The sequence below is a fragment of the Nematostella vectensis genome, chromosome 2 (genome assembly GCF_932526225.1).
Source record: "Nematostella vectensis chromosome 2, jaNemVect1.1, whole genome shotgun sequence".
In the NCBI taxonomy this organism is placed as follows: domain Eukaryota; kingdom Metazoa; phylum Cnidaria; class Anthozoa; order Actiniaria; family Edwardsiidae; genus Nematostella; species Nematostella vectensis.
Genome location: NC_064035.1, coordinates 8,132,198 through 8,153,019, shown reverse-complemented (window position 1 = coordinate 8,153,019; position 20,822 = coordinate 8,132,198). Strand labels below are relative to the sequence as shown.

General features: G+C 41.2%; 1 protein-coding gene across 7 annotated transcripts in view; it reads left to right on the top strand.

Moving 5' to 3' along the window:
• Positions 1 to 20,554, top strand: part of LOC5514303 (spectrin beta chain, non-erythrocytic 1) — a 29,005-nt gene extending 8,451 nt beyond the window's left edge. For 2 of the 7 annotated variants that reach the window (XM_032383957.2, XM_032383959.2), the window contains exons 9-55: positions 154 to 266; positions 382 to 569; positions 1,331 to 1,448; positions 2,254 to 2,318; positions 2,539 to 2,581; positions 2,674 to 2,799; positions 3,124 to 3,212; positions 3,316 to 3,454; positions 3,647 to 3,806; positions 4,638 to 4,879; positions 5,094 to 5,411; positions 6,357 to 6,472; positions 6,700 to 6,826; positions 7,091 to 7,183; positions 7,309 to 7,427; positions 7,532 to 7,628; positions 8,408 to 8,542; positions 8,790 to 8,840; positions 8,927 to 8,998; positions 9,434 to 9,513; positions 9,592 to 9,685; positions 9,796 to 9,987; positions 10,393 to 10,470; positions 11,142 to 11,314; positions 11,426 to 11,516; positions 11,738 to 11,884; positions 11,996 to 12,259; positions 12,351 to 12,481; positions 12,737 to 12,833; positions 12,966 to 13,055; positions 13,284 to 13,484; positions 13,574 to 13,782; positions 14,046 to 14,250; positions 14,553 to 14,747; positions 14,981 to 15,160; positions 15,651 to 15,895; positions 16,308 to 16,446; positions 16,530 to 16,614; positions 17,054 to 17,145; positions 17,480 to 17,584; positions 17,788 to 18,027; positions 18,199 to 18,223; positions 18,597 to 18,684; positions 19,065 to 19,140; positions 19,388 to 19,479; positions 19,599 to 19,641; positions 19,826 to 20,554. In XM_032383957.2, the coding sequence (XP_032239848.2) occupies positions 154 to 266; positions 382 to 569; positions 1,331 to 1,448; positions 2,254 to 2,318; positions 2,539 to 2,581; positions 2,674 to 2,799; positions 3,124 to 3,212; positions 3,316 to 3,454; positions 3,647 to 3,806; positions 4,638 to 4,879; positions 5,094 to 5,411; positions 6,357 to 6,472; positions 6,700 to 6,826; positions 7,091 to 7,183; positions 7,309 to 7,427; positions 7,532 to 7,628; positions 8,408 to 8,542; positions 8,790 to 8,840; positions 8,927 to 8,998; positions 9,434 to 9,513; positions 9,592 to 9,685; positions 9,796 to 9,987; positions 10,393 to 10,470; positions 11,142 to 11,314; positions 11,426 to 11,516; positions 11,738 to 11,884; positions 11,996 to 12,259; positions 12,351 to 12,481; positions 12,737 to 12,833; positions 12,966 to 13,055; positions 13,284 to 13,484; positions 13,574 to 13,782; positions 14,046 to 14,250; positions 14,553 to 14,747; positions 14,981 to 15,160; positions 15,651 to 15,895; positions 16,308 to 16,446; positions 16,530 to 16,614; positions 17,054 to 17,145; positions 17,480 to 17,584; positions 17,788 to 18,027; positions 18,199 to 18,223; positions 18,597 to 18,684; positions 19,065 to 19,140; positions 19,388 to 19,479; positions 19,599 to 19,641; positions 19,826 to 19,972 (6,215 nt within the window). In that variant the 3' untranslated portion in view covers positions 19,973 to 20,554. The other 5 variants (XM_032383958.2, XM_032383962.2, XM_048723357.1 and 2 more) reach the window with 5 other exon arrangements.
• The last annotated feature ends 268 nt before the right edge of the window (positions 20,555 to 20,822 follow it).

Sequence of the window (20,822 nt, the reverse complement as noted above, 5' to 3'; positions counted from 1 at the left end):
ACATTATTATTTATACAACCTTTTTACCAAAAATCAAATATTCAAGCAGCTTAAGTCAGAGTATTAGGCTAGATTATGGGACTGAAAGGACCAAATAAGCTGGTGTTGGTATTCGTATTGCCTTTCTTGATGGAGTGTCATTGTGAATTTCAGACGTTAACGTGGACTTTCCTGATGAGAAGTCCATCCTTACTTATGTGGCTGCATATTATCACTACTTTGCAAAGATGAAGACCGTAGAAGTCAGTGGTAGCAGAATTGGCAAGGTCAGGCTTTATGGATTTCTGTTAAATTGAGACGTATTAAACTACTAAATAGGATACTTTCAAACATAATCTGCCTTATGTTAAAACACACAATTAAATATGACTTTGATTTCAGGTCATTGAGCGCATAAAAGAGAACGAAGAGCTCATCATTGACTATGAGAAGCTTGCATCAGATCTCCTGGAATGGATTGAGATCAAGATTATCCAGCTTGGCGAAAGAGAGTTTGCCAACACCCTCCTTGGAGTGCAACAACAGATGCTGGAATTCAACCAATACAGAACACAGGAGAAACCTCCAAGGTATACTTACAAACTACAGTATTGTGCACTATAATACAAAACATAGAGAAACCTTCAAGGTAGTATACTCGCAAACTACAGTATTGCACACTAATTTCCAAGATGGGTATGCCCTACTGTAATACTTGATGAGCTTCTTCATCATTTTAGTGACTTTTGTCGAGATAGAATTAGGTTCTGTAATTAGTTTTCATAAATAGAAAAATGTAAATAAGAAGAGCACTGGCATCTTTGCTAGGTTTTATCCTACTCCTTACTAAACCTTTCACATTCAGAAATACCTGGATGACATACTAGGCCTTAGATTTAAGTAATTTATCTTTCTTGCTGGGTCAGCTCTCAGCCTTAGGTGAACCACCCATAAACACATTCTCCTACCTTATTATCTTTCTGCTGTATATGACACTGGATGAGATCCTATAAGGCATAATGTTTGGCATATTGAAGCCTACTGTAGATTTTGGATCCACTATTGACAGGAGTCACTAATGAAAAAAGGTGGTTAGAGGAAAGAGTGAAAGTAGCCTTCAGCTTGCATGGCAAACGCTTTCACTTTTTATGATTCTAAATATAGTCAGGGAAGAGATCTCAATGAAATTGCAAAACACTCAAAATAGCATTCATTATTATAAAAAAAACTTCTCTTGTTTTCTGGGTTTTCAGAAATTTATAGAATGATTTGAGTGGATTGCCTTCCAAGGCAAGAGCCTGATAAAATAATGTAATATTTTAATCAATAGAAACATTTTTTTTCCCTGCAGATTTGTTGAGAAGGGTAATCTGGAGGTGCAGCTCTTTATCCTGACCAGCAAAATAAGAGCCAATCACCAAAAGCCTTACATTCCGCCTGAGGGGAGAGGCATGATTGACATCAATAGGGTAAGATAGGCATGTGACCAAATAAGAGCCAATCACCAAAAGCCTTACATTCCGCCTGAGGGGAGAGGCATGATTGACATCAATAGGGTAAGATAGGCATGTGACCAAATAAGAGCCAATCACCAAAAGCCTTACATTCCACCTGAGGGGAGAGGCATGATTGACATCAATAGGGTAAGATAGGCATGTGACCAAATAAGAGCCAATCACCAAAAGCCTTACATTCCACCTGAGGGGAGAGGCATGATTGACATCAATAGGGTAAGATAGAGATGTGACCAAATAAGAGCCAATCACCAAAAGCCTTACATTCCGCCTGAGGGGAGAGGCATGATTGACATCAATAGGGTAAGATAGACATGTGACCAAATAAGAGCCAATCACCAAAAGCCTTACATTCCGCCTGAGGGGAGAGGCATGATTGACATCAATAGGGTAAGATAGGCATGTGACCAAATAAGAGCCAATCACCAAAAGCCTTACATTCCGCCTGAGGGGAGAGGCATGATTGACATCAATAGGGTAAGATAGACATGTGACCAAATAAGAGCCAATCACCAAAAGCCTTACATTCCACCTGAGGGGAGAGGCATGATTGACATCAATAGGGTAAGATAGACATGTGACCAAATAAGAGCCAATCACCAAAAGCCTTATATTCCACCTGAAGAAAAAAAGCCATGATTGGTACCAACAGGTTTACGACAATTAAACTTGCTGATTGGCTAGACTTTGTCATGTGGCTAAATAAAAGCCTTACACTCAACAGGGGGAAGTCATATGCTATTTTTATAATTTTATTCAGGCTTGGGAAAGACTCGAGAAGTCAGAACATGAGAGAGAGCTTGCTCTGCGTGAAGAGCTAATGAGGTTAGTCTTACTATGTAGACTGTAAATGACTAGTGCAAGATCTTTTATTTTTTTACTTTTTCTTCTGTTTCTGTATTTCTGTATCTGTTACTGTTTAGTTGATGTATATCCAATTATTTACATGTCAAATAATTTGCCAGGAAACATGACCTTTCCAATTTGAAAAAAATGTATGTTGTGTATGTGTTTATTGTCTTAACCTACCCTACTTGCCCTACAGACAAGAAAGACTTGAAATGCTTGCAGCCAAGTTTGATCGAAAGGTAGATACCAGAATATACTTATTATGTGTTTGCTTATAGTTTTTTGTTTTTCTTTTGGCTTTGCTGATTATGATTATGATTATTTTCTCTAGTATGCAATGCGTGAGACCTGGTTGAATGAGAATCAGCGCCTGGTTGCTGTTGACAACTTTGGTAACGACCTGGCTGCCGTGGAGGCTGCAACTAAAAAGCATGAAGCTATTGAAACAGACATCATGGTGAGTCAAGCATAGAGAATCATTACTTTGATAAACTGTTCCTAACCAGTGCTCAAATGGTTATGAATAGTCAATTTCTAAATAACTCTCACCAAAGCTTCAATCCAACACCAAGTTAAAGTACCCCAATTGCAAAATAGCCTTAATTTTCAGCTTTTCTTTGTAAGCAGTAGAGCCTAATTTGAGATGTCTGATTATGTTCATAACGTGTTTATATGTAGTTTGAAAATGGGTGATATGAAAGTTTGTCAATTTGAACATCTCTGGCAAAGGTTAAAAGGATCCATGTGGCTTAATGCTGTTGTTATTGTCATGCGTCTACAGGCATATGAAGAGCGGGTCAATGCCATTGTTGCTGTGGCAGAAGAGCTTCACCGAGAGAACTATCACGACTCAGAACGCATCCAAGTCTGGTGAGATGCCACTTGGTTACTATGCTGTTCAATATATGGAGCAAATCTGATAATGAGATCATTAATCTATGTTTTGATATATAACTTGTTTGTTTGTATACAGCAAAGGGAGGATCATACAGTTGTGGGAACTGTTGCTAGTGCTGATAAAGCAGAGGCGCGTGCGTTTAGAGAAATGCATGCAGCTGCAGCGTGTGTTCCAGGAGATGATCAACATTATTGACTGGATGGATGAGATCAAGGTAAGTAACCAGCCACTGCTTTTATACACTTTATTATGTGTTTGTAGATAGTATACACCTATTTCAAATAAGGTTAAAGGTTACCAATGAATAAATGTGGGCTGTAACACATGGATTCTCCAGTGCATCCTTATTTGAAATAAGTGTATGTCCTGGTATTTTGTTTCTAAACTAAATATGCCTGATCTGCAGATTGGACTGTTGTCGGAGGACTATGGCAAGCACTTATTGGGAGTAGAGGATTTGCTACAGAAGCACAGCCTAGTGGAGGCGGACATTGCTGCCCAGGCAGATAGGGTTAAGACTGTGAATGCCCAGGCTGAGGCTTTTTTGCATGTGGAAGACGAAGAAGGTAAGGCGCATGATTGTTGATCATGGTGGTGACATGTGTCTAAATATTTAGGGAGCTCCATTTAAACAGCCCCAATAACTGCAGTGTTGTTATGAAGGTTTGGGTGGTTCTTTTATGGTATTGTGGGTCGGCCAGGGATCATGCACCACTATAGCATTTACAAATGGTAGAGCTACCAATGGCTAGCTTGAGGCTGGCTGTAGGAAGGCAAGCACTTTCGGAGGGTAGTAAGGAACATCTCTTTCATGCACTGACGCGTAATGTCCTTGCAACAGTTACAGTACAGTCCTAAAACTAGTTACTATGCTGCTCAATTTATACTAACTTCATTAATAAACTGGTCAAACTGGTTTTAAGGACGAAGTAAGAATAGAAGATCAGATGTTGACTTTGGTTGACTTTTGTTTGACTTTGAAGAACATCAACTATCAAAAAATGAATGACTAAGAATTAATTCCTTCAATAGATATAGTAAGAGCAAGATAAAAGGAAGAGTTTGCCTATAGTAAAATGCAAAATTAAGTAATATAACTGTGGTAAGATTAAGGCTAAAGGTAATCGTTGAACTGTTATTTGGGCTTGGAAAATATAAACCTGTTTTGCTGGAACACTAATTATGCATGCTTAGTCAAACAATTAAGAGATCCAGGTAAAGTAAATAGTGAAATGCTGAATCGGAAGTAAAAGTAAATTTCTAACTGACATGTTAGTAACATTTTTTAAATAGATTAGCAATTCCTTCATAACACTGTCATTGCTAGAGAGTGCTAGCAAAATGAATTGAGATATATTGTATGCACTTTTAACCCTATCTATGTTTTGTTGAAACAGAACATAAACCAGATGAGGCACAAATCAGAGATCACCAAGCTGAGCTGGAGGGAGCATACAATGAGCTTCTTCAGCTTGCGGCTGCTCGTCGGGCACGCCTTGAGGAGTCTCTCAAGCTGCAGAGCTTCTACCGCAATGCTGACGAAGAAGAGATGTGGGTGACAGAGAAGGACTACTTTGTGCAGTCTACTGATTATGGTCATGACCTTAACACAGCAATGATTCTCCTTACCAAGCATGAGGTATGACCTCCATTGTACATTATGGTATTTGAGGTTTGACATGGTCTGTCGTATTTGTACTTTAACATTACGTAAACCATTGGGGCACATTATGTTTACTTAATTGAAAAAGATGTTACTCTGTTTTCAGCAAATTAAAACAGATCTCTTATAGACTGCCTTTGAAGGTGTTCTCACCACACCCTGTTACAATGATTGCTTCCTTACTGTACAGGCTGTGGAGCGCGAAATGACAGCACGCAATGCCCAGACCAAGGCTGTGGCCCGCAATGGTGAGGAGTTACTTGAGGCTGTCCCATATGCAACTGACACCATCCAGAATAGACTGGACACCATCAGATCCAAGTGGGATAAACTGCATGACAATGCCGCTTACCGCAAGAAGAAGATTCAGGAAAACCTCAAGCTGCAGCAGTTTATTGCTGAATACAATGACATTATGTCTTGGTGTGATATGATGGAGAGGATTGTAGCTAATGATGATCTTGGTTATGATGAACACAGTGCGGAAGTACTTGTCAAGAAGCATCATGTAAGTTTGGGAGGGGATGGTCCTCCAGTTCCTTTTTTTTGTTAAAAATACTTTTTCCAGCCAGGTTAAGGTCTATGGCATCATTTTCCCTATTGAGTGGCCTGTGAATAAGCCAAAGATGTCTTAAAATCCAAACACCTGTAATATGAATTATGGTGCCCAGTTTTGTATTTATTTCAATTTAAACACAAACGCACTATTAAAGGAACTTGCCTAAGGCAAGCTGTCATTCGTCATTCGACATCACTGAGTGAAGAGCTCCATAGACAGGGACCAAAATGCTACAAGAGAGTGGCCGCTAACACACTATAGAAACAAACATAGCCTTATCAACAGCTCTTTCTTGAAACAGAACGAAAAATAGCGAGGAATAGATAGGTTTTGAAGCAATGAATTTTTCATGTTCGTTGTTTTTACGCGCATGCACTATAACGACGCCATTTCAAAAGAGCGTGTGCGCACTTTTTGTGTGCTGTGTTTGATTTCTTGAGTGCAATTTTTGCTCTTGGTTTTGTAGAGAATGGGCTCCAAACACTTTCCGAATATTCCTTATAAATCTTTAACACTCTTTTTGTACTAAGTTGTCGTAGTTTTTCGTACGGCTTCACTTTTAGCATGAGTCCTGTTAAAACCCTGTAAACAGCCTCAGAGTCCTGTTAAAACCCTGTTAACAGCCTCAGAGTCCTGTTAAAACCCTGTTAACAGCTCCAGAGTCCTGTTAAAAACCTGTTAACAGCCCCAGAGTCAAGTTAAAACCCTGTTAACAGCCCTTGAGTCCTGTTAAAACCCTGTTAACAGCCCTTGAGTCCTGTTAAAACCCTGTTAAAAGCCTTAGAGTCCTGTTAAAACCCTGTTAACAGCCTCAGAGTCCTGTTAAAACGTTTTTTTTACTTAATAAACATTTATTTGACTGTCAAATAATTGTCATGATTCTGTTATCTCTAGGCTGTAGAGGAAGGCATCCAGGGCTATGCCTCTGAAGTCAAAGCTTTTCATTGCCAAGTTGATGGTCTTGGTGATGAGGATAAGTCATCCCCTGAAGTTGTTGACAGATGCAACACGTATGTAGAAACATGTTCAATTGATGATGTCTACTCTTTTTTGATCGGTTGGTTTTTCAGATGTCTCACATAATGATATTTTCGTAATGCTTTGTGTGGTATAATCTTTGTAATGCTTTGTGTGGTGTATTTGTTACCTGTTTTGATCCCTGAATGTCTTGCTTATGTGCTCTGTCCAGTGATGCTTCACAGGGTATTTTCATAACCTGAATGTCTTGCCCTTTCAGACTGGATGAGCGGTACAGTGCCCTTCTCCAGCAAGCTGCAGCCCGCCGACAGAAACTCCAAGATGCTCTATCCCTGCACAAGCTGAACCGAGAGGCATACATAGTGGAGACATGGATTGATGAGCGCGTAAGCATTAAGAATTTAGTGGATGATAAAAGTAGCTCTAGGTACTCTTGATTTTCCTTAAAAAACGTCTTGACAATCTCTTGAATTTACAGGAAAATCATCTTGACATGGCATTGATTTTCAGGAAAATCGTCTTGACACTGACCTTACTGTTGATTTTCCTTGATTTTCCAGGAAAATCGTCTTGACACTGCCCTTACTGTTGATTTTCCTTGATTTTCCAGGAAAATCGTCTTGACACTGACCTTACTGTTGATTTTCCAGGAAAATCGTCTTGACACTGCCCTTACGGTTGACAAGGGCATGGATCTGGAAGAGTGCCAGGTTATTGAGCAGCGCTTTGAAGGCTTCCAACAAGTATGCACCTCTTTACTTTCCTGTTAACAAATATTCGATCTGCAATTGTGTGATCCAAATCTGTGAATTACTGTGCTCTCAAGTGTTCCAAATCCCTTAAGTGACCTACTTATCTTTGGCTGTAGGAGCTGGATGCCAATGAACGACGTGTTCAGCTTGTCAATGAGCTGGGTGGTAACCTGATTGAGAAAGGTCACATCAACTCCGATGAGATCAAAGAGACAATTGACCGGCTCAACACAAGGTATGTAATTCAGTGAGATGGATACCCTCGGTATTCAAAGATGTTTTAGTGAGATAGATACCCTCTGTAATTACCTTAACACTTATATGTTGTGCTTTGTCTAGATGGTGCAACCTGCGTGACACTGCAAATCAGAAGAGAGCTAAACTAGATAAGGCTCTTAGACTCCAACAATTCTATGCCCAGACACTAGAAACAAAGGTAAGAGATATTTTTCTTCATTAATCATACATATGAAATATGTTTTTAGTCCTTTTAGTTACATTTTCTCTTACACTAACTATCCATTAGTGTCACTGATTCAACACTAAAAAAAAACCTAAGGTGATGTTGTATGTTGATTCAAATTTATCCTGCAGAAGCACCTGGCATTTGCACGTAACAGTTGCAGACTGCTACCACGCAATTCCATGTTTCCTGAGTACTATGCTACCATCTAATTCCTTTCTTTCCTGGGTAATCTGCTGAAATGCCAGTCCCTTGTTTCCCAAGAATTCTGCTGCCATTCCCTTCTTCCTGGAGTACTCCGCTTCCATTCCTTTCTTTCTGTAGTACTCTGCTTCCTTTCCATTCTTCCTGGAGTACTTCGCTGCCATTCCCTTCTTCCTGGAGTACTCTGCTGCCATCCCCTTCTTCCTGGAGTACTCTGCTTCCATTCCCTTCTTCCTGGAGTACTCTGCTGCCATTCCCTTTTTCCTGGAGTACTCTGCGTCCATTCCATTCTTCCTGGAGTACTCTGCTGCCATTCCCTTCTTCCTGGAGTACTCTGCTGCCATTCCCTTCTTCCTGGAGTACTCTGCTGCCATTCCCTTCTTCCTGGAGTACTGTGCTACCATTCCCTTCTTCCTGGAGTACTCCGCTTCCATTCCATTCTTTCTGTAGTCTACCCCTTTATCCCCATCCTCCAGCCCCCACCAAGACCCTCAGGTTTGCCTGCATCTTTCTAATCCTTATCCCTAATTCAAACACTTTTTTTGTAGACTTGGATCAGTGAGAAGTCGAGTCTTTTGATTACGGAAGAGGATGTCACTAACATGAAGGACCTTGCAACGGTTATGGTTCTGCAGCGCAGACTCAACAATATCCAGAGAGATCTTCCAGCTCTTGAGGACAAGGTGAAAGGACCTTCATGAAAACCTGGAAGTGATTTTCAAAGCTTCCTTGTTGCCATGATTAATGCTGTAGTGTTCAGTATGTTTAACAGCAGCAATAGCGATCTGTACAAACTACTCCCAATGCTTTCTTGTGTGAAATGTGTTTAAACATCTCAATTGTATGCAGCTATTTGCTGCCACTTAACATATAAAAGGACAATGTGTGCCTTTTTTCCGAAATCTAAACATTTGTTCTGTTTCTGTGTAGTGCACAAGTCTTGAGAATGATGCCCAGCAGCTCTGCTCAGAATATGAAGGGGTACGTTTTTGGCGCATTTCTATTGGTTGCTTTTACAGAGGATTGTGGTGCTCATCATTTTCATGGATTCCTCGTCCTCTTTTTAGGAACCTGAGGAGGAGATTGTGAAAGAGAAGATCACAGTAGTCAGCTCATCCTGGGTGGAGATGAAAGATAACGTAAGTTTGAGAACCCCAGCCACATTCCAGTTGTATTGTGGTTTTGATAAAGTTCATGTGATGCATAGGTCTCAGAAGTCTTTGTTTGATATTGATATTGACACAGACATAGTGACATCAATTTTCTGTTAAAAACCTTACATTTACGTAATTTGCTTTCAACGTCATTTTTAGCTTTAGTAAACTAATTTGCTTTGCCATGGAGGATATATGAGTGATATAGCTAGAAAGATAATTTATTATCAATATTGCACTTGCAATATCAAGGTTTGAATACGCTTGCAGCATGAAGCAAAAGCCCAAATGAACTAAATTTCAATCCAGATTCATTTGCATGATGTAAACATGATTAGAAACACATTGTTATTGAGGCTATTTTACATGATAAATACAGCCATGCAGTTTCTTCTATAACTCTTTCATTCTTCTATGCAGGTAAAGCAGCGGGACGAAGCCCTCGCCGAATCCGGAGAACTACAGAGATTCGTTATTGATTTAGATGACTTCCAAATCTGGTGAGTGACCGAAAATGGCACGAGTTTTGTTTTAATGATTTCGTTTAGCCTCTTCTAATAGACTATCAACTACCCTAGGTTGAGGCACACACACAACGAGGTAGCATCTGAGGACATTCCTAACAGTCTGTCAGAAGCAGAGAGATCCCTCAAGGAGCATGAAGACATTAAGGTGTGTATTGTTCTTCGACCAGTTATTTTCGTCCAATATGATATATTACCTTTTTATTGAACTGAGTATAGTATTCCAATATAAGAAAGAACCTTTTTCTTGTACTTCAGGATGAGATTGACACGCATGAGCCAGACTTCCAGAAGCTGATTGAGGATGGTCCAAAGTGGGCGCAGGACGAGTCCGATTTACAGCAGCAATCCCTGAAAGAGCAGCTCGATCAGCTGCAAAGCGGATGGAAGGACCTTCTTGTTCTGTGGGAGAACAGGAAGAGGCTTCTTATCCAAGCCTTGAATCACCAGGTGATGATCGCCTTACCTTCAGAACACTGTCTGCTGAAGGACTAACCATTCCTTGTATCTGTTTGCTGGAGTGCTGAACATTCATTTTCTTCGTAGTACTGTTTGCTGGAGTGTTAACAATTTCTTGCCACGTTTATCACTTGCTGGAATACTAAACATTACCTTTCTTCGTAGTACTGTTTGCTGGAGTGTTTACAATTTCTTGCTACGTTTATCACTTTTTGGAACACTAAACATTCCCTTTCTTCGTAGTACTGTTTTCTGTAGTATTAACAATTTCTTGCCACTTTTATCACTTGCTGGAACACTAAACATTCCCTTTCTTCGTAGTACTGTTTGCTGGAGTGCTAAACATCCATTTGCCTCATTTATCTATTTGCTTACCTTTCTTTGCTCCTCTTGTAGCTGTTTATCCGTGATGCCAAGCAGTGTGAGGCTCTACTTGGCCAGCAGGACTTGTTCCTCTCGAAGGAGGAAGTTGGGGTAAGTCAAACATGATTAACTTGTGGAGTCTCATAGCTTGTAAGTACACCAAAATTCAAAACACTTTAAGATTCATTTTTCTGACCCGTTTTTCGAACCCAATGCAAATGCTTGTAGGCTTCATAGGGGTCAAAATTGTCTTGTAATGTAAAATTTCTAGAATTCGCAGGTAACTCAAACTAGGCGATACGTAGAGCTTCGTTACTTTTGCTAAGGTGTTCCATTTTTCTACATATGTCAAAGCCACAAAAATACATTCGTTTTCGAACATGACGCTGAACGATTTTGCACTCATTACATTTTTCGATTAAATATCACATTCTGAAAAAAAAAATGTAAAAAAACGCGTCACAAAAAGGGGTATTTTTTTTCGTCAAGCTCACGAGAGCCAATCTGGAAACACCTAAAGCACTGGGTTTGAAAACCTCAGACGAAAGGCACCTCGTCCTTTTGAAAGCATATGTGCTAAACTAAAAGAACGAGTGTAACCACAAGTTTATTTAAACCTTTATATCTATTGTTAAACTATTTTGAAAACCAAACGACTTCCAGTCGCAGTGTTTCTTATTAACAGACATTTTAAAACATCTATGTGACCATGTAGTCACATACTTTAAAGTCTACAAGTTCTTTGGAAGGGTCATTTTACTAATTTTGTTATAATGATTCAGGCCACAGTTGAGGCGGTTCAAGAGCTGATTAAAAAGCACGAAGAGTTCTCCAAGCGCATGGATGTACAAGATGAGAAGATAAACCAGATGATCCAATTTGCTCAGCGACTCGCTAATGATGGCCACTATGCACAAGACAAAATCACCGAAAAAGCACAAAATCTTCACGAGAGGTAAACCAAGAATGAGCTTTTCTTTATATACTCAAAAAGAGACCATTGACGTAAAGTTTTCGCGCGGGGAAAGTTACATGTTCAGGTTTTTTTAAATGTTTGTGTTTTCAGGCGAAATGCGAATCGCCAGAAACTTGAAGCTGCTCTTCAGCGACTTCGTGATGCACTTCAACTACAGCAGTTTATTCAGGATGCAGAGGATGTATGTATTTATTTTTTCCTTATATATTGTGCTTGTCAAATTTACTATTTACTCGTTATATTGTTCATAGAATCCACAGTTTGTTTGTAGCTTCAGAGTTCTTGGTTTTAATGTATAGTTTGCCTGGAGTTTCTTATTCGTTATTTTACAAGGTGTCAGTGCAGGTTGTGCTCTACAGCGATGATCACATATTGTAGGTAACTTTCCTTCACTTCTACTAGATGTACGACTGGTTGAATGAGAAACACCAAGTTGCATCGGAAGAGAGTTACCGTGATTTGAGCAACATTCAAGGCAAAGTGATGAAGCATGAGGCTTTTGAGGCGGAACTTCAGGCCAACAAAGAAAGACTGGATCAGATCAGTGAGGTATGGTGACATTATATAAATTATAGAATCTAAACCACTTTATTACAGACATTAACTCTATTATCCGATCCTCTCCATCTCGTTGCCTTACCTTTCTTTTATGTCTTGTAGTCTGGGCGTGACTTAGCTGATGAGAAACCCGAAAACAAACCAGAGATTGATGAGCTCCTGCAGAAACTTGACCAGAAGTGGTTAGAGCTGGCTGAAGTGTCCAAACACAAGGGCAACAAACTGAAAGACGCACAGAGACAGGAAGAGTTCAATGCCGGTGTGCAGACAATGCAGGAATGGGTGAAGGAGCTCGAGACTGTTATCATCACACAGGAGAAGGCAACCGACCTCACGACAGCTACCAGGCTTTACCAGAAACACAAGGTTTGTGTGCCGAGCTTAATTACTTGTCTATGAAATCCAAATACAGATATGAGCAAATCTAACGTGTAAACGGATGTGGTTTTTTATGCAGCAATTAGAGAAGCAAATCAATGCCAAGAAGGAGCGTCTGAAGGAACTGGATGCGCAAGCGGCAGATATGGTAGATGCTGGACACTTCGATCCCAATGCTGTACAGGAGACCAAAATCATTCTAGAAGAAAAGTGAGTACCTTGCTGGCATGTCCCAAAAATTAGTATAGAGTCTGTAACCGTACATCCATATAATTGGACCATTATTGTAAACAAGAGGCATGGAGAAAAAAGAAACACAAACTATGTCTACGTTTTAAAAAGCGTCCGTTCTATACTATATTATCACAAAAGCAATACGTCTGTACCTCAACCTTGCCTGCGTTATCAAGCCCTACTCACATCACCTCTTCCAGATATTTATTATATTTGTATTAAACTAAACAGGTATGAATGCCTTGAAGCACCACTCGCTGAGAAAGGAGCCGAGCTTGACCAGGCCATGCAGTTCTTCCAGTTCGACCGAGATGTAGACGATGAGGAGGTAGGCCCTGTATAGCATTGATCCTCTACTAGCGTGTTTGTGATCTATGATCCACTTTGGTCGATACTTGTGAGCTGTTGATCCCTTTTGGCCCATGCTTGTTATACTGATGTTTTTGTCTCAATTTATCAGACCTGGATCAACGAGAAAGAGCCTCTGCTCCAGTCCACCAACTATGGAAACAACCTGTTTGAAGTCCAGAAGTTGCAGAAGAAACATCAGGTATTCAGCAAGAGATCACTCCTGAGATATTTTAACTATCTCTGTAACAGGGACTTGGCATGATTCAAGGCTACAAGCCTATGTTATGTCACAGTGAAGTAGCAAACTCTACTTCTTTCTTAGCACTTTTTATGTAACCAAATGGTGTGTTTGTAACCAAATGGTCTGTTTACAGAGTTATTAGTCTTTCTCACCTTTTTTTGGTAAAACCACGTGGTATGTTTGCAGACTCTTTGTGCAGAGATTGACATCCACCAGAAGCACAAGGAGCGCATCTGTAACCAGGGTGACGAACTTGTACTGGGGTACCACCCTCAGGCAGAGGACATTGAGCGACGCAGAAAAGAGCTGGAGGAAAAATGGGATGACTTGAAGAAACAGTCAGATGCGTACAAGGCCCAGTTAGATCTCTCCTTGCAAGCCAAACAGGTAGCTTATTAGATCTTCCTTCCGTACCATCGCTCCCTTTTGAATAGTTTACTATGTGTTGCTAACTTTTGTAACCTGTTTTTCTTTAGTACTATTTTGATGCGGCGGAGGCTGAGTCCTGGATGAGTGAACAGGAGCTTAATATGATGGGAGATGATCGTGGGAAAGACGAGGCTAGCGCTACGGAAATGCTTAAGCGGCATGAGACGCTTGAGGCTGCCATTGCCGACTATGCTGAGACTGTGAATGAGCTGGGAGAAACTGCTAATGGCCTGGTAGAGAGCAATCACCCTGAAAGGTGAGACAGAGAGCAATTACCCTGAGGAGTAAGGTAGAAAGCAGTCGCCCTGAAAAGTGAGGTGCACCAATCACCCTGAAAGGTAAGGATATTCACGGTAGTTCTAGTGTGAAATCCTCTCCCTAAAAGGTAAGGTTTCCATGATAGTTCTAGTAGTAAATCTTTACCCTGAAAGTTAAGGTTATTCATGTAGATAAAGCGGTAAATCTGTTTTAATCAATTAACCTACCTACCTGTTAAGCAAACCTTAATTATATCCACAGCGAGCAAATCAAGATCAGACAGAATCAGATCGATAAGCTCTATGCAGGCTTGAAAGACCTGGCCGAGGAGCGACGTGGCAAACTTGACGAGACGTTGAAGCTGTACCAGTTGAACCGCGAGGTGGACGACCTGGAGCTTTGGATTGCAGACAAGGAGCAAGTGGCGGGTTCCCAGGATATCGGCCAAGACCTTGCTCACTGCGAGGTGTGTACCGCCACTCCCTTCGTTGGTATCGTTTATGTATTTTGTTTCGTCCAGTTTACGTACAAGGCCAGTTCCAATGTCAAAAGCAAAGTTATCATAATCACTTAGTGAACAATAATTTTATGGTCATGATCGCAAATAAATTTCTCGAAACATATATTTTGCGTTTTTCGCGCCGATTTGAATAATTGGAAATAAATAAGAAAAAAAAGTTTCAATTTTTCAACAAAGGTAAAAATTAAAATACCCTTTCATGGTCTACTTGGTTTTCGTTACTGATAACGACTACTCTTGTGTTTTAGCTTCTTATTGAGAAATTCCGTGACTTTGCCCGCGACACGACACACATCGGAACAGAGCGCGTTGCCTCGACTAATGGCGTGTGCGACCAGTTGATTGGTACGGGGCATTCGGACGCCGCCACCATCGCGGAATGGAAGGACGGCATCAACGAGTCGTGGGCCGACTTGCTGGAACTCATTGAGACCAGAACAAAGGTAAGGGCTGCTACAAGTGCCCTAGGCAATAGGGGGTGCATGCCTTCATCTTCACCTTGTAAATAGTCCTCCCGCTGCAAAGCTTTACTGCAATGAACGCAGTGTAGCTTTAGACTTAAATGTATTTAAGTCAAATCAGTTGACAAAGTAGCTCAAATATTTATTCGCGATTTTGGTTGCACTATTTGGTTCTTAGTTATCTACTAATAATACGAGTCTCTTGTGTTTTACAGATGCTGGAGGCTGCATTAGAGCTGCATAAGTACTACCACGATGCAAAAGAAGTGCTGGCGATGATCCAAGAGAAAGATAATCTGATGACAGAAGAGCTTGGTCGAGACTTGAACAGTGTACAGCAGCTGCAGAGGACGCACCAGAGCTTTGAGGCAGACCTCGCCCCCTTGGGCCACCAGGTTAGGCAAAAGTGACATCTTGACCTTTTGACAAACGGCTACTTAGCTAAAACCGCAGTAAATCACCGCAGTACACATTACACATAAAAGCTTGCTTTTGGCCTTTTCGTCATAGTATATCCTTGCAGCAACGAAGAGGGAGGGGGATTTTTTGTCACACAGTGCGACATGCGAGGATTCTCCTGCTAGAATGCACAAGAAAACATTGACCAAACTTCCTTTTTCTGACACAAGTTTCGGGGTGTTTCGCACCTGTTTTCAAGCCGAGCTCTGTCTTTCGTACCATTATACGATTGTTTGACGGTAAAGAGAAGAGCAACGTTTTACATTATTAATACTCGAGCCCTGGTAACTTATGTCGATAGATAAATACATTTATGTCAACATAAATTGCGAACGCGAACGTCTCTCGCTGTACCTACGCCTGAATGTTCTTTTTGTGATAGATAACGTTACATTTAAGACTGTATATGCAAACTTCTGTCGCCAGGTCTCAGGCATCCAGGAGGAGGCTGGTCGCTTACTGGGATCGTATGCAGGCGAAAAAGCCTCCGAAATACAAGCCAAGGAAGACGAGGTCGTCCAGGCTTGGAAGAACTTGAATCTACGTGTTCGCCAGCGAACGGACAAACTGCATGACGCGGATGACTTGTACCGCTTCCTCATCGCCGTGCAGGACCAGATGCTCTGGATGAATGATATGCTTAAGCACATCCTTACCTACGAGAAGGCCAAGTATGTCGTGCTGTATAGCAAACATTGTAGAGTTAAAGGGAAAGAGTCTGTTCTTTACTCTGATATCCTCACTATTCTTTACTTTAATATCCATATGGATTTATTCGCAAGGAGTCTATCCTATTACAGTACTCGGACCTATAAGCTAGTGTGTTTTTTCTGTTTTTTTTTTTTTCTGGTAGTTTGGCCACACATGATTAGCACAAATTATCATAGCTTGTAAGTGTGGAACGTGCTTTACTCGATCGTCGTGAAGTATGTGTAAACATCACCTTAGCTGACCATCCCTAAGTGTAGACATGACCTTAGGTGATCTTTGCGCAGTTTGAACCTGGCTTTATTTGATCATCGTGTTAGTGTGATCCCGGCTATAGATGTTCATAATTAAGTCTGAACCCGGCTTTGCCCATAGGGATGTATCTGGCGTTGAGGTACTGATGGACCAGCATCAAAGTCGTCACGTGGAGATCGAGGGACGAGAAGAGAGCTTCTTTGGTGTCATCAAGATGGGAGAGCAGCTTCTCGCCAAGAGCCACTACGCATCTGCTGAGGTAAGCAAACAAGAGCCACTATGCATCTGTTGAGGTAAGCCCGCAAGATCATGTAATCTAAAATTACTTTTTGTCTGTGTCAGATTCGCGAGAAAATCAACATGCTTCACAGGCACAAGGACGAGATGTTACTGGAATGGAAGAAGCGCTGGGAACACCTTGGCCTTAGTAAGTACTGCACGCAACATCACCACCACGCCCGCAAGAAATATCCCCACCAAGCCTGCATGCAACACCACCACCACGCCCGCACGCAACATCACCACCACGCCCGCAAGAAATATCCCCACCAAGCCTGCATGCAACACCACCACCACGCCCGCACGCAACACCACCACCATGCCCGCACGCAACATCACCACCATGCCCGCACGCAACACCACCACCACGCCCGCACGCAACACCACCACCATGCCCGCAAGAAATATCGCCACCATGCCCGCACGCAACACCACCACCACGCCCGCACGCAACATCACCACCATGCCCGCAAGAAATATCGCCACCAAGCCTGCATGCAACACCACCACCACACCGCCAAGACTACACCAATTAGTCTCGACATTGCTGTATACTCGTTTGATACCTTGCTGTTGTATGTTCGTAGTCCTGGAGGTGATGCAGTTCGCACGTGACGCTTACACTGCCGAAGCATGGATCATGGCACAAGAGTCGTACCTACGCAATGAAAACCTCGGCGTGAGTAAAACCTTTTCACTGATCCTAAGCTCTCGTGAAAACTGTCTTCATATTTTGATGGCTAAATAATGATAGGAATACTTATTGGAGGTATTGGACCATTTGCAAGGCTATGCCATGGCCTGTAGGACAGCGATAGTTTTTTTTTTTTAATTATTATTGTTGAGAAACTACATGTAACGAAGTTATACAAGCTGAGAAATAGATTTAAAAAAAGACGAGAATCTGTTTGCCCTTTTTACCTTTGTTTATAAATTCCCCAATTAGGAATTGTTTTCTTTAAAAAAAAACCTCCATGCTCCCCCTGCTTCATCCTTGTGGATATCTCTTGCAGATTGACTTGGCAGAAGTAGAAAAACTCCTGGAGAAGCACGGCAACTTTGAGAAAGTAGTAGCAGCACAGGAAGAGCGATTCCTTGCGCTAGAGAGACTAACACAGGTGTGAATGATCAGCAGTACAAAGCCACAGTAGTAGTCTACACACAGTGTTATCAAAAGAAATCCCCTAGCTTTATTTTCGGATAAAAACCAAAAATACCCCTCTTCAGGTCGCTGTTTGTCGCCTAAACTCGATTAAACTGCAATAAAACAAATCGAAACATACCCGCTTGTCCACTAATCTACATTTGTCTTCATGTACAGTTCGAGCTCCGCGAGGCCCAGCGCCGACAAGAAGAGAAAGCACAGAGGGAACGAGAAGAGAGAGAGAGAATAGAACGAGAAGAACGAGAGAGACAGGCGGCGCATGAACGACAGCAGCGAGAAGAAGCGGAACAAAGGAAACGTGAGGAGGAGGAACGCCGACGGGAGGAGGAGGAGAAGAAAGCGAAGGAGAATGGCGAAGAGGATATTACTGCGTCTGCTGCTCGGGATGTCGAGTCGGTAAGACTCTTTGTTCACGTCTTTTTTAGCATCGCTACACTTTCCACTGGAGTTTGGTGTTTCAATCCCTTTCTATTCTCTCAACACCTTTGCTCATATACCCTTCGAAACACTAAGCGTTGCATTATATCACGGTGTTATCATTAATATTTGTTCTTTGCATTTCTGTAGCGACCTGGAGCTGGCGAAGAGAAAGGTAAGGAAGCATTTTATCATAACTTTTGTATGTTAATTTGCGGTTACAAATTATTAAATATTGCTATTGTTATTATTGTTTGTCATAATGTTTAGTAATTTTAAGATAAATCCGGACGAAATATTATCATGGAAGAGTTTGCTGTCGTGTTACATTATCAGAACGCTTTCATAAATAGCACGTTAAGAACCCTAAGTTCCCATCTGGTTTTCTGCGCTTGTGTTTGAAAGATTCTGACTTTGTTGCGCTTGCTTTCGCGCTTGCGTATTAGTGAGATCCAGCCTTTACCTTAACCCATTGCACTTCCTTACAAATATAAACATAAAGTGGAATGAGTAAAAAAAAATGTACTTACTGCAGTCATTTTTTATAGAAGATCACGAGGAGGAAGAAGGGAAAATGGAAGGCTATTTGCACCGCAAACCGACCATGGACGGACCAAACAGAAAGGCAGCCATTAGGTAAAAACTGGACCGGATCGTCATAATTCATGTTATCCAGGATAAATCACGATTATCGTCTCGTAAAAACGGTACCAACATCTTCCAACATTGCCGGTTCAAAAGTATGCCATAATGTTGTGCCGTACTTACATTCTTACACAACTCAACAACCGCCAACAATGTTTATGGCTTGGTTGATAGCTTAGCTTCCAAGCAGAGATGACTTCTTGATTGAATATCGTTGAATTAAATAGATACCACTTAGTTCACGTTGGCTTTTATTTACCTAACATTGGACATAGTTTAAGATTTAGTTTAGATTTGACTCCACGTCGGTTGCTATTCGATCCTCGGTATGTTCATTCTGACATCTCGTATTCCGCAATCTCTTCTGGCAGGCAATGGAAGCAGTACTATGTCATCCTGAGAGATATGGAGCTGCACTTCTTCAAAGACCAAAAGAGCGCTAGAAATGTGAGCATGATTCGCATTCAATCTACATCAAGTCTAATCAATCTCGTCTGCTCAACGCAGCCATACCCTGTTGTTTTATCTTTCACTTATTTATTTCTTGTTATTAGCTTTTATTTGCTTGTTTCCATTTGGTTGGTAATTCGTAACGTTGGGCCCACAGTAATTGGTGGTGTCCCGGTCTACCATATGTTTTGTGTATTATTTATTTAGGTAGACGTAAAATTTACTTACTCGTGTTTATTTGCAGGACCACGCTGCCGCTCATCCCTTGGCCACCTTGGACAGTGTGTGCGAGGTAGCGTCGGACTACACCAAGAGGAAACATGTCTTTAGGTTCAGGTGCGTTGTGAGAAACAAGCTTTTGCTTGATTAGATATACTATGTTCAGCTTACCATCATACACACCCGGTATTTCTTGGTAGACCCATTTTTATGGTGATTTTTTTTTATGTTTGCAGAGTCAGTAATGGTCAGGAGTTCTTGTTCCAAGCTAAAGACGAGGTAAAGAAAGACATGAGTACTACATAGAAGTGTGTATATATGCACTGACCTGTGTCATGAAAATAAAAAGCGTCCCCATGCGAAATTAAATTATTGTCGCATAAACGAAATTTCGGGCGCCCGCTCTATGTTGCATGCGCTTTATTGTTCTGCCTTTTTACTTATGCATTTATTATTCCTTTAGGAGGATATGAACATCTGGATAAAACACGTACAGGAATGCGCCCAAGTCCCAGAGTCCCCTGCCAAACCATCCACGCCCGACCGAAAGGATAAGAAGGGCAGTGGTTTCTTTAAACGAAAGAGCAAAAATGTGGATGAAAAGAAGTAACCATAATTCTAGGACTAATTTATTCCTAAAAAGCATAAAACCCAGCCGCGCGTCTAGTGTTTCAGTCCCTTGTTTTACTGTGCTGTGAAACCGCGGTTATCTTCCACGAGGGCGTGGCCCTGTAGGGGTGTAACCCCGGCCCCAGGTGTAACAAAGAGGGCTCAGCTAGGAATATTTTGAGTTTGGGGTGAGAAGAGATAACGAACGTTTTGTGTTACCAAGTAAAATTACATTGTCACGTCATTTAGGCGTGGAGTTAATCTAACCTTAAGAAGTTAAACTTACTACTTTAATTTTCTAGTGATTTCTAATGCTGGAGTCATTTGCGTTTATCCATGCAAGTATTAGGTATTTTGAATATACGTTCAGGAACTACTTAAAACCGGTTTGTGTAGTATTATTGGAGGCTTAAACTATAGTAATTTCATTCGTTTGTTACTTTGAATAAGGAAACAGATATAGGAATATTTCATAGTTTCTTCGTTGTAGATCAAATCATACGATGCTTGTTATTACAAGAGTTGCATTGTATCGGTAAAATGTGGAAATATCCCACGAGATTAAATAAACATAACTGTCGTATGTCAGCGTAGTCTTTCTCTGTCCAAAGCGTGGCACATTGAATTTTAACCCATTTGCTCCTATACTGGCCAAAACCAGCCTTTAAAACTTTTCTCCCAAGTTAAGCCAAACTGGATTTCGAACCCATGCACAATTATGCTGGCCAAAATAGGTATTTAAACCCCGAACAATTGATATTAAACTATTTGTTACTACAGTGAGCGAATGCGGATTTCAAAACCATGATATTTTTTGACCCACCGGTCAAAGCTGTAGCAGCTTTGAGAAG